Source organism: Henckelia pumila, chromosome 4 (genome assembly GCF_033568475.1).
Source record: "Henckelia pumila isolate YLH828 chromosome 4, ASM3356847v2, whole genome shotgun sequence".
NCBI lineage: Eukaryota > Viridiplantae > Streptophyta > Magnoliopsida > Lamiales > Gesneriaceae > Henckelia > Henckelia pumila.
In genome coordinates, this window is record NC_133123.1 from 60598348 (window position 1) to 60614524 (window position 16177).

The 16177-nt window shown below is 38.1% G+C and overlaps 1 protein-coding gene across 1 annotated transcript; it reads right to left on the reverse strand.

Moving 5' to 3' along the window:
- Nucleotides 1–8785: 8785 nt before the first annotated feature.
- Nucleotides 8786–13146, reverse strand: LOC140861063 (uncharacterized). The gene is made up of 6 exons (XM_073264068.1): nt 13092–13146; nt 12373–13024; nt 12000–12168; nt 11225–11616; nt 9484–9583; nt 8786–8860 (listed from the first exon to the last, which is right to left on the reverse strand). Exons 1-6 carry the CDS (start codon nt 13144–13146, stop codon nt 8786–8788), a joined length of 1443 nt encoding a protein of 480 aa, XP_073120169.1.
- Between the last annotated feature and the right edge of the window lie 3031 nt (nt 13147–16177).

The following is a 16177-nucleotide window of genomic DNA, read 5'->3' on the forward strand; positions in this document are numbered from 1 at the left end:
CGGCGCTCAAGAAATAGGCGAAGTCCCTGGCATTAACTCAATACCAAACTCGACTTCCCAGACAGGAGGAAAACCTGAAATCTCATCAGGAAAAACATCATGGAATTCATTCACAACCAGCAGATCCCCTATACCAACGCTCTCTGTGGACAAATCAATCGCAAAGATGATGTATCCTTTCCCGTCAGACTCCAAAGCACGAAGAGCTCTCAAAGGTGATACAAGTGGAATCGGGGGTCGTGCTCCCTCACCATAGAAAAACCATCTATCACCACCAACCGGGTGAAACTGTACCAATCTTTGGTAATAATCAACTTAAGCTCGGTACGTAGTCAAGATATCTATGCCCAAGATGCAATCAAAATCCTCCATTACTAAAACCATGAGATTCACCATCAAAACTTTCCCCTCAAGCTCTAAAGGGCAACCAACCACTAGACTCTTAGCCAATGCAGACTAACCTGTCGGTGTAAAAACAGAAATTTCTACGTTTAGGTTATTGTATGGTAACTTATGATGCTTGACAAATCGAGCATATATGAAGGAATGGGATGCACCAGTATCAATAATAACAAAAGCAGGTATACCGCATAATAGAAACGTACCTACGATAACCCTCTCATTCTCCTCCATTGCCTGATCATTCCTTAATGAAAACACCTGACCAAAAGTACAAGGTCGCATATTATAACCTCATATATACTGTCCATGTGGCCTCTGCTGTATTGTGGCCTGAGATCTAGAACCCGAACCAAAACCAGCTCCCCCGGTCTGTGGACAATCCCTCTTCAAATGGTCAATCTTCCCGCATCGAAAACATTCTCCTGCAGCCTTCCGACACTTTTCAGTCAGATGATTCTTACCACAATGGTTACACTGACCCTTCCTTCCAAAACGCATCACTCCCCCAGATCTGGAGGAAGAAGAAGCAGACTTCTTGAATGACTGAGCACGGGGACCCAAAGAACTCGTGGGTCTAAACAAGAGGAAATAACTGTCACGCCGAATGCTATCCTCTGCTTGGAAACATCGACTAACTAGTCCTTCATAAGTCATGTCATCGCCCACAACTACTTCATCATGGATTTCAAGATTAAGGCCCTGGAGAAACAAATTGTACTTGCCTCAGTGCTGTCAGAGATCTGGGGACAATAGGGCAACAAATCAAAGAAATTCTGCCAGTATTAATCAATCGACATCGAGCCCTGCTTCAAACCCAACAATTCACTCGCCTTCGCCTGTCGGAGTGCAGGAGGAAAATATAGCTTATGAAAAGCTGTGCGGAATTATGCCCAAGTAGCCACTCCTCGTGCTGCGATGAGAGGTGCATACGTAGATCTCCACCATTTGCTAGCACGTCCATCTACTAGAAATTTTAGAGTCTCTATCTTCTGTTCCTCAGTACAACGGAACTCCTGGAAATAGCTCTCCATACGTTCTAGCAAGTTCTCTGCATCCTCTGGAGTTTCGCCTCCAACTAATGGATTAGGACCCATCTGCGTAAATCGATGCATACTAAAACATCTGTGATCATCACGATGGTGCCTCTCACGATGCTGAAGATATCCCTGATGATGTCCCTGAGCATCATCATCACCCCATCGTCCAACACTACCATGACTACTCTGATAATCTTGACCTACCATCTACAAGACAAGCAACAATTATCTTGATCAAAATCTATATCCCAAGATTACTATGCATGGATTTGATACCATAAATGTAGTGACCCGCACCGTGATCACATGCATTTAACTTAATTAAACAGTAATCAGAAATTTATTAACGAAAACCATAAAAACCAGTTACAATCCCAAGGAAAGGAATCTGTAAATACTTAATTTATACAACCATATCGAATCAGTGTATAAGCACAAAAGAAACAAATACTGAATGCTTAGACAGACATCTCTGCTGGAAACCTGTAGCCTAAGCCCTCCTAGAACCACCGCTTCATCCAACTGCAAACTTGTCCCATGTAATAGGGTGTCCAAAAACAACAGTACGAGGAAGTGAGCATAAAATGCTCAGCACGAGAGTATGAGTATACAAATATTATATGTGCATGAATGCAAGTGATCTGGATACCAAGACACGAGGGTCAAGAAACAAGCTCACAAGCCGGGCCCAAGGTATATAGAACGTGGCGCCGTTGCATTAGGAGGTGGCTTCTATACCCAGTGGATAATGATGACCTGATACTATAACTAGTGTCCAACCATAACGGTGACCTAACACAAGGCTTACGTATCCAATCATCCACTACTCATAGGGTGAGCGCCCTACTACAGGATATCTCAAGAATACATGATCAATGTTCTAATAGATGTAGCATAATATCATGACAGGTATATGCAAATAAAATCATGTCATATAATCAAATAAACCATGAAAACACATAATACATGAATACTCAGTTTAGATATCTGGAGCAGTACTTTCGTACCTCTGATAACTAGGCAAGCTAAACCATCTCTATGTCCAAGCCTATAGTCCGCACTATAATGAAAAATATTCATGCATCATAATCTTATTTTAAAAGCCTTAACTAAGCTATAGCATACTCCCTATTTACTATAAGGAGACAGAGCTATACCTTATTCCATCGTCAGCCCGTTGATGACGATTGCCCCAAAACTTGGGCACCACTCCGCTGCAACTCCGAAGCACCTCGCCAACTCTCGGACCAATCCTAGGAAGGCTTAAAAACCTCAAAATATCACACAACACAAGAGAAGTGGTTGAAAAAGGTATGAGAAATGAGACTCTTGGATGCCCTATTTATAGGGTACGATCGGACGCTCCAATCAGCCAGATCGGACGGTCCGATCTGCATGTTTGGCCACATGTCGCAATCTCGTGACATCTGTCCCGCCAACACATCGATCGGACAATCCGATCTCTGCCACGTGTCGACTCCAACTTGACACCTAACAGGGGGAGTTCGGACGCTCTGTTCCGAGTTCGGACGGTCCGTTCTCACCGGAATTCATTTTCCAATTTTCTTTAATTAAATCTATTTTAATCCCTTAATCTCTTCCTTAATCATGTTCAGTCAATTAATCTTGTAAAATGAGATCGGGCTACTACAAATTTATTCTTAACTCTTGTGATTTTTGCTTGAACCTGTGATAGATTTTTATGAGCGCAAAAGTGATTTAGGTAAATTTTGAATCAATTGAGACTTTTTAGCCACTTTATAATCATAGAAATACAAAACAAAATAAGTAGCTGAAAATTGCAAATAAAAATGTAATGGCGGAGAAAGTAAAGTGAGGGGAGGCCTTGGATTGAAATTATAATCCAATTAAATACAAGGTAATAAAGAAGGAGAATGTATGGAGTAGAAAAAGCTGGATTCAAAATCTGGCAGAACAAAAAATTTATTTTTGCTACTCGTACTTCCCGCTCCGAAGCTTAAATATATAATTTGATCTAATTGATCCCTTTGCTATAATAATGATTATTTCTTGGATATATCTTTTCTGCCTATCTTGATTTAACCTAAGATAATCAGAAAAGTCCTTTGGTGCAAATAAAAATTGAACTTGGTTGATTGCGTTTTGAAACTTGAGGGCGGGATGAATGAATTTTTAAAGCTAACTGATTGTATAATTTTATCCGGGTGTTAGGTTGGGTAGATGAGATTGGCAAATCACATACACACGAGAACTCTTAAGAATGATGTAGCAAACAATTGGACTACATGATGAAAAATAAATCTATGAGGCCAACATCATTAATTGATATCATGACTAGCATTGTTTGTGTGTTACTGGTTTTGTTGGTGTCGTTTCTTTCTCTAATATTCTTATTCTATTTTGGCTCGGGACTAGCAAAAGTTTAATTTTTGGGGGATTTGATAAGTGCAATTTTTGCATTTATATTTTATATGATTTAGCTTGGCCTTTGTTATGTATCGAGCAATATTATGCGTGTTTGTGTTTGTTTGTGTTGTTTGCAGAAATTCAGGTAACAATAAATTTTTTGCATGTAAAAAAAATAAAATAGATGAAATAAGGATAAGGAGATAAGAACAAAGCGAAAAGAAGTACGAATATCAAACTCAGATCACCGAGAAGAGGCACAAGAAGGAATCACAAAGCAGCAAGTGTCCAGAAATTACTGGTGACTCTAGAGATATCTGAATACAATCTTCACAGTTCAGAATGTAGCATAAGTTGTTATAAAATGCATTCAAAATTACAGCCCTATCCAATGGATATAAATTTGGATAAGATTTTTTCAAAAATTATGCACATATATAGAAAAGAGGGGGGATAAAGGCAGGCGCCCCAGCTCCATATTTATAGTGCTCCAGTGCCCGTCACTCCAAGCCTCGACACTCCAACGCCGAGAAACAGGCCCCAGCTCCATATTTATAGTGCTCCAGTGCCCGTCACTCCAAGCCTCGGCACTCAAACGCCGAGAAACAGGCACCCCAGTGCCTTTCTGTATTTTTGAAGAAAGTATCGGCAGTCAGCATCCCCGCGCCCGAGCTGCAGCACTCCCGCGCCCTGCTTGTCGTATTTTTAGAAAATTTAATTTCTTGGATTTTAAAAGGATTTCTTGGCTTATTTGAGGATGGAATCAAGGGTTTGCAAGAAAAAAGATGGCTGCAGAAGGCTAGCGACGACTTGGAGATTTTTGGAGAAGAGAAGAACAAGAAATCTTGGCAGGAATACGGACGAAGCGACTTTCGGGGAGGGAGATGCATCATCTACCTTCGTTTTTATTTCGTTCTTTCTCCTGATTTTTGAATGATGTTCAAAACATGCTATGTTTGATTTTTATTTTCATTATGAACTAATTCATTTGTCTATAGCGATGATGTAGCTTGACATGAGATCATGTTTTGATATTTTGATTGATATATTAAAATTCTTCATTTGGTTTATTTGTGTTTTCCTGAATTGATTGCGTTCAATTAACTGATCACTAGTTGAATTATTATATTTATTCAAAATCTAGCACTCGGGAGAGGCAATTTTGAATAGGACCCTAGGAAAATACATCGTTAATGTTTATAGAGTTCAGGAGGCCTATAACTCCATTGAATCCGTTAAAGAATTTTTTTACTAATTACCGAATTTGATATCTAGACTTTGATAGGAATATTGAGTTTGATATTTGATACGAATTTCTACTTGTCACTTGGGAAAGAGAGTAGAAAATATTGATTATTCTTGGTTATTAAACTAAAAGAATTTATTATATAAGTTTTTAAACTGGTTGATAATCAAGTGAAATCGAACCTCTAGAATTTGTCTCTCATTGAACTTTTGTCTTGCAAACTCATCGTTAATTAATATTATTCATTGAATTTTTTAGTTAATCAAATTCAAACCATCATCGTAGCTCTAAATATGATTAATATTTTATTACTTACAAATATTTAATATAATATCATTTTATTCATTTTCTATGGGATCCACTTGGACTTATTTTTATTATAACTTGACACCGTACTCATTTTAGGAAAAATCACGCAACAAGTTTTTGGCACTGTTACCGAGGAGTGAATTATTTGATTTATATTAAATTGTGTTAATCAGTAGTGTTCTAAAAGGCGGCACCTAGGACCGTCTAGGCGCTAGGCGATTGCCTACCATCCCAATTTTTAGATAGTTAAAGCTTTTGTGAGTTATTACATTAATTGACCGTCTATGCTGCATAATCTTCGCCTAGACGCCTCAAAATCCACCTCAGCCGCCTAGATTAACCTATAAAATTTTTTATCTTAATTTTTTTAAAAAATTATTTGACTTATTTGTCCATCAACTTGATCGGACGAAGACGAGAAATATGTGATGTAATTCGAGTTTGAATTTGATAAAAATAAATTATTGGAGATGTATTAAAATAAACAAGAATGATTAGATATTTAGAACAAAAAAACACCAATTAGGCAGATGAATTCGATAAAAAATAATTATTGGAGAAATATTAAGACATATCGGATTAAAATAATTAAATATTTTGGATAAAAAGAAAAAACCGCCTAGGCGGCCGCCTAAGCATCAAAGCATTAGGCGGTGGGTGACCGCCCGCCTACCGCTTTTTAAAGCATTGCTAATTAGTCTTAATTCTGATTTAGACCATTTTTTATTTTATTGGTTCTAAATTAAATTTTTCTCCTCTATTTATGAAGTTTATGCCAAAAAACCAAACTTACGACTTATTGCTCTTTGATACGAAAGTTGAGAAACTGCGAAAGACTTGAGAAAAGCTAGAAGAAAAGAGTTGAAAAAATGGCTGAAAATAGAGAAGGAGGTGAAAATACCGATCCAGTGCCAATTTGAGATCACTTTAGACCCGTGATAAACAATCACTATTCTGGAATTGCTCGGCAAAATATTATGGATAATAATTTTAAGTTGAAGCCAGCTTTGATCAATATGGTGCAGCAGAATCAGTTTAGAGGTGCAGCTACTGAAGATCCAAATTTTCATCTGCTCAATTTTACGAAGATCGTTGACACTGTGAAAATTCATGATGGACATAATCAGACTACGACTGTTCTCGTTCTCTCTTAGGGACAATGCTCGAAGTTGGTTACAATCACTGCCTCTTAGGAGTATTACAGCATGGGTTGACATGGATTCTAAAATTCTGACCAAGTATTTTTCACCTGCCAAGTCTGCCCAACTGAAACTTGAGATCACAGTATTGAGACAAAATGATTTTGAGCAGTTTTATGAAGCTTGGGAGCACTATAAAGAATTACAACGGAAGTTCCCAAACCATAATTTTGCAGATTGGGAGCATATATAATTAATTTACAATGGTTTGAATGGGTCAAATCGGAATTTTTTGATGCTGCTGATGGAGGATCAATATTTTCTAAATTTTGCGTGGATGCTTATGAGATGACTGAACAGATGACGATTAATAGCTACCAGTGGCCGAGTGAGAGATCTATGATAAGAAAACCTACTGGAATTCATGAAGTTGATGCTTTCACGACTTTGACTAATCAAATGGATGCTAGTTCTACATATTTGGTTGTGATGAGAAAGGGAAAGCAAGTCTCAACTGAGTCGGCATCATTGGCGACTGCAGTTAATCCTACTGATGGATTTTTAGTGTGGAGCAGGCTCAGTATGTGAACAACCGCAATTTTAATGGCTATCGAGGTAATCCTGTACCCAATCAATATCATCCTAGTTTGCGTAATCATGAGAATTTTTCATATGCTAATAACAATAATGTGATGAATCCTCCACCGGGTTTCAATATTCAAAGGGGAGAGGAAAGACCATCTTTGGAGGATTTGGTTGGCAATTTTATATCTGAATCAACTAAAAATTTGAAAGGAATGAGAATAGACTTTATAATATGGAAACACACTTGACCAATGTGAACGCATCGATGAAAAATCTTGAAATACAAATTGGTCAACTAGCAAATTCCTTGACTAAATTAGCAGAGAGGGACGTTTCCTAGCAATACTGATGTAAACTCTATAGAGCATTGCAAGGTCATTACTTTAAAAAGTGGAAAGGATGTTGGAATTGTGAATCCAACAGTTGAAGAAACTGAAGTTGGAGCAAATCAAACCAATGTAGATGACATTAATGAACCTGCAATTGTGTATGAGAAACTGTCTGTATCAAAAACAGTTTTACTCAACGGTTCAAGAAAAAAAACATTGGATGAACAATTTTCTAAGTTTCTTGATATCTTCAAGAAAATTCACAGCATTCCATTCGCTGATACTTTGGAACAAATGCCCAATTATGACAAATTCTTGAAAGAGGCGATGTCTAGAAAGAAAAAAGCTGGAAGAGTTTACGACTGTGAAATTGACATAGGAGTACTGTGCGATCCTCCAAAAGAATTTACCCCAGAAACTAAAAGATCCATGGAGTTTTTGTAGTGACCCGCACCGTGATCACTTACTAATCAAGAGCTTACGCATGCATTTAACTTAATTAAACATTAATTAGAATTAAACAACGTATAACATAATCAGATACAATTCCAAGGAAAGGAATCTGTAAATAATTAAGTTATACAACCATATCTAAGGTAATTAATAAACCCAATTAACATAAATACTGAAAGCTTAGACAAAACAAAAATTTCTTCAACTGCTATCAACCTGCAGCCTAAGCTCTCCCAGAACCACCCGCCTCATCCAGTCGCAAACATTTCTCATGGAATAGGGTGTCCTAAAAACCGTACGAGCACGTGAGCATAAAACTCTCAGGACGAGAGTATGAGTATACAATGATTATATGTGCATGTATGCAAATGTACCAGGTACCAAGACACAAGGTCAAAAAACAATCTCATAAACCGAGCCCAGGGTATATAGCATACTGCGCCGTCGCATCAGGAGGTGGCTCCTATACACAAGTGGAATATGGTGACCTAACATGAGTCCAAGTGTCCAACCATAAAGGTGACTTAACACAAGTCTACGTATTCAACCATCCACTACTCGTAGGGTTAGCGCCATACTATAGGATATCTCAAGATACAGGATCAAGATGCTCATGTAACATGATATATAGATAAAGTCAAATAAAACATGCAACCACATAATACATGCATACTCAGTCTGGATATCTCGAACAATATTTTTGTACCTCAAATTATCGACAGATAAGCAAATCCCGCTCTAATGTCCAAGCCTATAATCACAAGATTATTATATGACTAATCCATATCTAAAAGCCTTAACTAGACTAATAACTACTCTCATTAGCTACTAAGAGTCTAGACTTATACCTTCGTCCGTTGTTAGCCCTTTGATGACGATGGCCCCAGAACTTGGCCACTACTCCGCTGAGACTCCAGAGCACCTTTCTAACGCCTCAGATCCACCAAGAACGACCCAAAAACCCTCAAAACACTACACAACACGAGATAAAATCTAGGAAATGGTGTGAGAAATGAGCTCCTCGGAACCCCTATTTATTGACAATGATCGACGCTCCGATCCCTGCGATCGGACGCTCTGATTTGCATGCCCTGCCAAGTGTCACGATATTATGAACATCTATCCTGCCAACACATCGGATGGTCCGATCTGCACATCGGAAGGTACGTTTGTCGCCATGTGTCAATCCAAAATTGACACCTTATTGGACAGCTGGTGATGGGTTCGGATGGTCCGAACTCACCCGAGTTCAATTTATCAAATTTCTAAATTAATTCCAATTTAATCCCTTAATCCATTATTTAATCATAATATGTAAATTAATCTTTTAAAATGAAACCAGGCTACTAAATTCTCCCCTACTTAAGATATTTCGTCCCGAAATTACATCTTAAGTACTCAAAACAAGATACTGAATAACATCATTTATTCAATCTGAATGTTTTACAAGATATAACTGAAATACAAAATAACCAAAATAACTCTGGATGATCTACACGCATACGACTCTCAAGTTCCCAAGTGGCTTCTTCAGTGCCTCGGCGCTGCCACTGAACCATAACAAGAGGAATAAATTTGGTACGCAATATCTTTACCTTCTGATCCAGAATACGCAACAGTCTCTCCACATATGTCAGATCTGTATCTAACTGAACCTCAGACTGCTGCAAGATATGGGACTCATCCGCCACATATCTTCATAATAGAGATACATGGAATACATCGTGGATTCTAGACAATTACGGCGGCAAAGCCAATCTTTAAGACAAATCTCCAACACTTTCCAAAATCTCAAATGGGCCAATGAATATAGAAGACAGATTACCTTTGAGACAAAATCTCAGAATCTTGCGAAATGGTGAAACTCGCAAGAATACCTTCTCGCCCACCTCAAAATGCAAAGGTCTTCACTTAATATTAGTTTAACTAGCCTGTCGATCCTTTGCAGTCCTAATCTGCTCATGATCTGCCCAACGATATCAGAAGTCTGTTGAACTAATTCTAGTCCCTCAACCTGTCGCTTCCCCACTTTTTTCCAGAACAATGGAGTACGACATCGTCGCCTATACACTCAAATGCTGCAATACCAATACTGCGATGATAACTTTTGTTGTACGTGAACTCAATCAATGGCAACTGATCTTGCCAAGATGGACCAAAGTCCATAGAACAAGCTCTTAGCATATCCTCAAGAGCACGGATCGTATGCTCCGACTGTCCGTCAGTCTCTGGGTGATAAGATGTACTCAAGCTAAGAGTTGTACCCATAGCGCGCTGCAAAGTTTCCCAAAATCTAGAAGTAAAACTGGGGTCTCGATCAATGACAATGCTCATAGGTACTCCGTGAAGTCGAACAATCCCTTGGATGTACAAGCGAGTCATCCTGTCAAAACTATAGTCTCGGCTATACGGAATGAAATGCGCTGACATGGTAAGTCGGTCCACCACAACCCAGATACCATCACAATTCCTCGAGGATACCGGCAAATGAGTCACAAAATCCATCGTGATAAACTCCCATTTCCACTCAAGAATAGGCAAGCTGTGAAGCAATCCTCCAGGTCGTCGCTGTTCTGCTTTGACCTTCTGACATACCAAACATCTGGAAACATACTGATACACACTGCGCTTCATTCTTTCCACCAGAACTGAGTACACAAATCCTTGTACATCTTATTGCTCCCTGGGTGAATACTCAACTTAGTACGATGCCTAGGACAAAATCTCTTCTCTCAGAGTATTATCCTCTGAAACTACAATACGGCCAGACAAACAAAGAAAACAATCTGACTGATAGTGAAATCCAGATGTACTACCCTTGTTGGCTAGACGAGCCAAACCCTTTTCTTCGGATCAGACATTTGAGCATCTTGAATCCGAGAATACAAAACTGGCTTAGATAAAATCGCAAACATCTGGATATTCTGCATACCTTTCTTATGCTTGAAGGTATACCTTGAAGAACAACAATCTTCAATTTCATAGGATACCAAACAAGTCTGAAGTGTGGATACTCTCACCTTGCGAATCAAGGAATCAGCGATGAGATTAGCAGCTCCCTGATGGTATTTCATTTCACAGTCATAATCCTTCAGCAAATCCATCCAACGTCGTTGTATCATGTTCAACTTTGCCTGAGTGAACAAATACTTGAGACTCTTGTGGTCTGTGAAAATCTCAAATCTCTCCCCATACAAATAATGATGCCAGAACTTCAATGCAAAAAGAATAGCTGCTAACGCAAGATCATGCACTGGGTAATTATCCTCGTGAACGATCAACTTCCTAGAAGCGTATGCGATCACATGCCCATTCAGAGTCAGGACACAACCTTACCCTTGTAGAGAAGCATCAGTATACACCACATACCCTCTAGATCCTGACAATAATGCCAACACAGGTGCAAAAGTCAACAGTCTATGAAGCTCACATAAATTCTCCTCGCGCTCTGAGGACAACTCAAAATCCACGCCCTTACGAGTAAGTTGTGTCAGGGGTCGAGTTAGCTGCAAGAAATTGGAGATGAAATGACGATAATACCCTGTCAGACCCAGCAAACTACGGATCTTAGCTAGTGTCGTCGGACACAACCAATTCAATACAACCTCAATCTTGCTCAGATCAACTGAAATTCCCTGACTGGATATGACATGGCCGAGAGAAACCACTCGATCAATCCAGAACTCACACTTACTCAAATTGGCGTACAATTGCTTCTCTCGAAGGGTCTACAACACAAGCCGCAGATGACAAGCATTCTCATTCACATCATGTCATCAATGATCACGACGAAAAACATATCCAAAAATTTCGGGAATACTCGATTCATCAGATCCATGAATACAGTCGGCGCATTAGTCAACCCAAATGGCATTACCAAGAACTCATAATGTCCATACCTGGTCCTGAATGTTGTCTTGGCTATATCCTGATCTCTGACTCGCTTCTAGTGATATCCAGATCTCAAGTCAATATTGGAGTAAATTTAAGTACCCTGCAACTAATCAAATAAATCATCTATACGAGGCAAATGATACTTATTCTTGATGGTCACACGATTCAATTATCGGTAGTAAATACACAGTCTCATGGACCCATCTTTCTTCTTTACAAAGAGACCAAGCTCTCTCCAAGGAGACACACTAGGACGAATATATCCCTTATCCAAGGGATCCTGCAACTGATTCTTCAACTCATGCATCTCTGATGGAGCAAGAAGATACGGTGCTTTCAAAATAGGAGAAGTACCTGGCATTAACTCAATACCAAACTCGGCTTCCCTGACAGGAGGAAAACCCGGAATCTCATCAGGAAAAACAACAACGAATTCATTCACAACTGAAAGATCCTCTATACCAACACTCTCAGTGGATAAATCAACTGCATAGATGAGGTAGCCTTCCCCGCCAGACTATTGAGCTCAACAATCTCTCAAAGCCGATACCAAAGGCATTTGAGGTCGCGCTCCTTAACCGTAAAAGAACCAGCTATCATCTCCAACCAAATGAAAGCGCACCAATTTCTGATAGCAGTCCATTGAAGCTCGGTACGTGGTCAACATGTCAATTCCCAAAATGCAATCGAATTCCTCCATTGCTAATAACATGATATTCACCATCAAAACATTACCCTCAAACTCCAATGGACAACCCAACACTAGACACTTAGCCAACACAGACCGTCGGTGTAGAAAAGAAAGTACTGCGTCTAGGTTAGTGTATGGTAACTTATGATTCTTGACAAATCGAGCAGATACAAAGGAATGAAATGCACCAGTATCAATAATAACAAAAGCAGGTATACCGCATAATAGAATTGTACCCGCTATGACCCTCTCATTCTCGTCCACTGCCTGATCATTCCTCAAGGAAAAAACCTGACTGGAAGAACGAGGTTTCTGATTAGAACCTCCCCTCGACTGTCCATGTGGCCTCCGCTGTACTGTGGCTTGAGATCTAGAACCCGAACCAGAATCAGCTCCCTCGGCCTGTGGACAATCCCTCTTCAGGTGACCAATCTCCTTACAAAGAAAACATGCACCCGAAGCTCTACGACATCTGTCAGTAGGATGATCCTTACCAAAATGGCGACAAGGACCATGACCCTTCTTTCCAAATCGCATCACTCCCTTGGATCCTGAGGAAGAATAAGTAGAACCAGTATTCTTGAAAGATTAAGCACATGCCTAGATGATAGAAAATACCTATTTCTTCAAATGTTGTCCTCCGCTTGACGAAATCGACTGACCAATCCCTCATTCCTCATGTCATTACCAAAAAATACACGGTCATGGATTTCTTGATTAATACCTTAAAGAAACAGATTATATTTTGCCTCAGTGCTTTCAAAAACCTGCGAACAATAGGGCATGTAAGGCCCTGAAAATATTAATTTATTAATTATGGAATTTGAAATGTAAAATCTTAATTTGGAAAAAATAGTGATTGAAGAATTTATGGAAATCAGAGATTTAATGTCCGAGCTGAAAATATTTAATTTGAGAATTTACGGATTTTATGATTTAAATTCTGGGATTCTTAAATTAAAAGATGAAAATAATTGAATTGAATATTTTGGGATTTACGAATTAAATTCCGAGTTCCGAGACTAAAAGAGAATTTAATGAGAAGGTGAAATCCGAGCAGGGACCAATTTGAAAATATCGAGAAGTTCAAGGACTAAAATGCGATAAGTTCCAAAATTATTGAATTTTAATCCGAGAATATTTAATTTGAGAATTTTTAGAGTTTTGACTTAAATTCTATTATTCTTAAATGATTTAGGATTAAAATTGAATTAAATCGATTGACCGAGGACAAAATTTCAACTATGGAAGAGTTCGGGGACCAAAGCGAAAATTTCCCTTGCAAGTGGGCAAACATACGTGTAATACATGCATGAAAGCTTACAATTCATATTTACACAGAAGCAACAACCGAGAAGAAAAGGGAAAAGAAAATCTCAAGTAAAACCTTACTTTCAAATTTAGATATCTTTTGATCCGGTTATCCGATTTTAATTCCGGACATAGCGCTGCGATCCTCGCGATTAGAGATTCTATTTGATGTAAGTTTTATTTTCTTTCCAGCATGTTTTGAAAGTTGGAAGTTGGAGAAATCAGAATTGATTATGAGTATGTGTTTGTGAGCTTCTATATAGTGTATATTCGAAACCGTATTGAAGAACGAATATCGTTTGCAACTCTTATGATTTCCAGCATGTAATTCAAATTGTATAGCCTCTGGTTATGTTGTATTTGATGATATTTTGCTGGTTCAAGAGGTATATGAAGCTGTTATGAATGATAGATTAGTTAGAGTTCCGTTTAAGTTACCGATTTTGTACCGTTATGCCGCCGATTCAAGAATTTGCTAGAGTTTGATTGAGCTGTGATATATATGAGTTCTTGATGAAATATATAGCTTAAAGATATTTCATTTCAGATTAGATAAGATATTAAATCTACTCGAGAAGTTCTCTTTCGAACCAAGAAAGATTGATCACGGTTTGAAGTGGGATTTGATTGTGAGAAGTAAGTTGAATTGGAATAAAGATTGACTTGTAAATTGAGCTGAATATTATATGACTTGAAAGCTGACATTATAGCTTGTTATAATTCCTTTTCCAGATTTGGATTAAAGCTTGACGAGTTCATGATTCAGCCTTTTGAAATGAGAGAGAATGGAACAAGGTTGCAGTTAATCCTTGAAGATTGAATGAGAAACTTGAGCAGATTTGCTTGTTATTCTTTGTTGTAAATTGTTCAGAATTGAAGCAACGACGACTCAACGAAATGAAAGGTATAAGATGACATCGAGAGTCAGGGATTCGATAATCAGGAATGATAATTCTTGAGTTGTCCCGATAAATCACATACTTGTTTATTTACTTGTTCTTGATTAGAACTTGATTTATTGATCCATCTCAAGTAGTGGATCTTTGCTTTTGATTTTGATATGATATAGAAAATTGAATTGATTCTTTTTCCAAGGTCAGATAGACCTTATTTTCGAGTCTGATGAGACGACGATAGATGGATATATTTATCTTTGATCATTTGTTAGTTAATCATGTTTAGTGATTAATTGCCCCAAGATTGAATTAGCAACCCGAGGCCCCACAACAGGTGGTATCAGAGCATAGGTTCAGGACTTTGGAGAAATGTGTGAGCGGGGTAGATCGAGTCGTATGCATCTTTAGTATTGCATGATTAATGCTTTACTTGCTCTGATGAATTGCATGTGAACCTGCTTACGTGTTTCCTTGATTAATTGAATTCATATTATTATTTAAATTCATTGTAAGCCTATATGAATTGAAAAGCATGAGATTATATGTTTTATACTGAATCGTAATTTATAATCTCTGCATGATATATTGCTTCTGTTTAGAATCAGACAGATACTACAAACAGAATCAGTACCTCAGTCAGAACAGAGCAGTGTGAGGTAAGTTGTTGAATTGATAGATATGATGACAACACTGAGAAGGGTGTTAGTTGAGTAGCTCTGGAGTTGAGCTATTATTCATCAACTCAAAAAGATCCAGATTGTGCTATGGCTAGAAATGAGTTGAGTTAAAGAGCTAGATCAGTTTTTCACGTGAAGAGAATTCAGATGAACTAAAACCAGCCTGATTTCATACCAACTCCATGCCTTAGCAAGAAGTTGGTGAATTGTAAAGAAAAGCTTGCGGAAGAGCAGAAATATTGAAATGCTTTGGCATGTAAGTAAACAGACTTGTTTATTTCTGTATTTGATATAGAAGACAGAAATCAGAATCTACCAAACAGATTCATAATAATTTGAATGAGTTGATTTTAAGCCAGTGACAGAATAAAGAAACCACGAATCGGTTGTATGAAGCAGAGTTGAATTTTATTCATGCCTCCGTAATTGAAAAAAATTATGATCATCACCTCTACTACAGATTCCATAGCAGTATAGCTATGAAGCAAAAGATATGTGAATGGTAGATAATCTGATAGACAATAAGCGAGTACAGAAGATTGGACTCAAGATGCATCAGATAATGATATTGAAGGTAATTGAGTTGATTCTATTTAACCTGCTTAGATATTGATGGCAATGTATACAATCATAGATCCATGATTTGTTATGTTATAATCCTTATCTGATAAGTCATTACCAATTGTACTTGCTTTGTCTTTGCCTTTGAGTAGGTGGAAAGCTTTGTCAGATGAATTAGAGAAGATGAAATACAGATTTGAGAAAATAGGATTACATTGATCATGTAAAATTTGGATATGAAGTTAAGATGCATTAAAGA

Bases quoted from the DNA above. Each gene is read 5' to 3' on its own strand.
- LOC140861063 (XM_073264068.1), bottom strand. From the start codon at position 13,146: ATGAGGGATTGGTCAGTCGATTTCGTCAAGCGGAGGACAACATTTGAA. The intron at 12,169-12,372 runs GTTCTTTTACGG...TCCTCCTGTCAG, and splicing joins TTGGTTGGAGATGATAGCTG to GGAAGCCGAGTTTGGTATTG. The intron at 11,617-11,999 runs GTAAAGAAGAAA...CTTGTGTTGTAG, and splicing joins GGAGAGAGCTTGGTCTCTTT to ACCCTTCGAGAGAAGCAATT.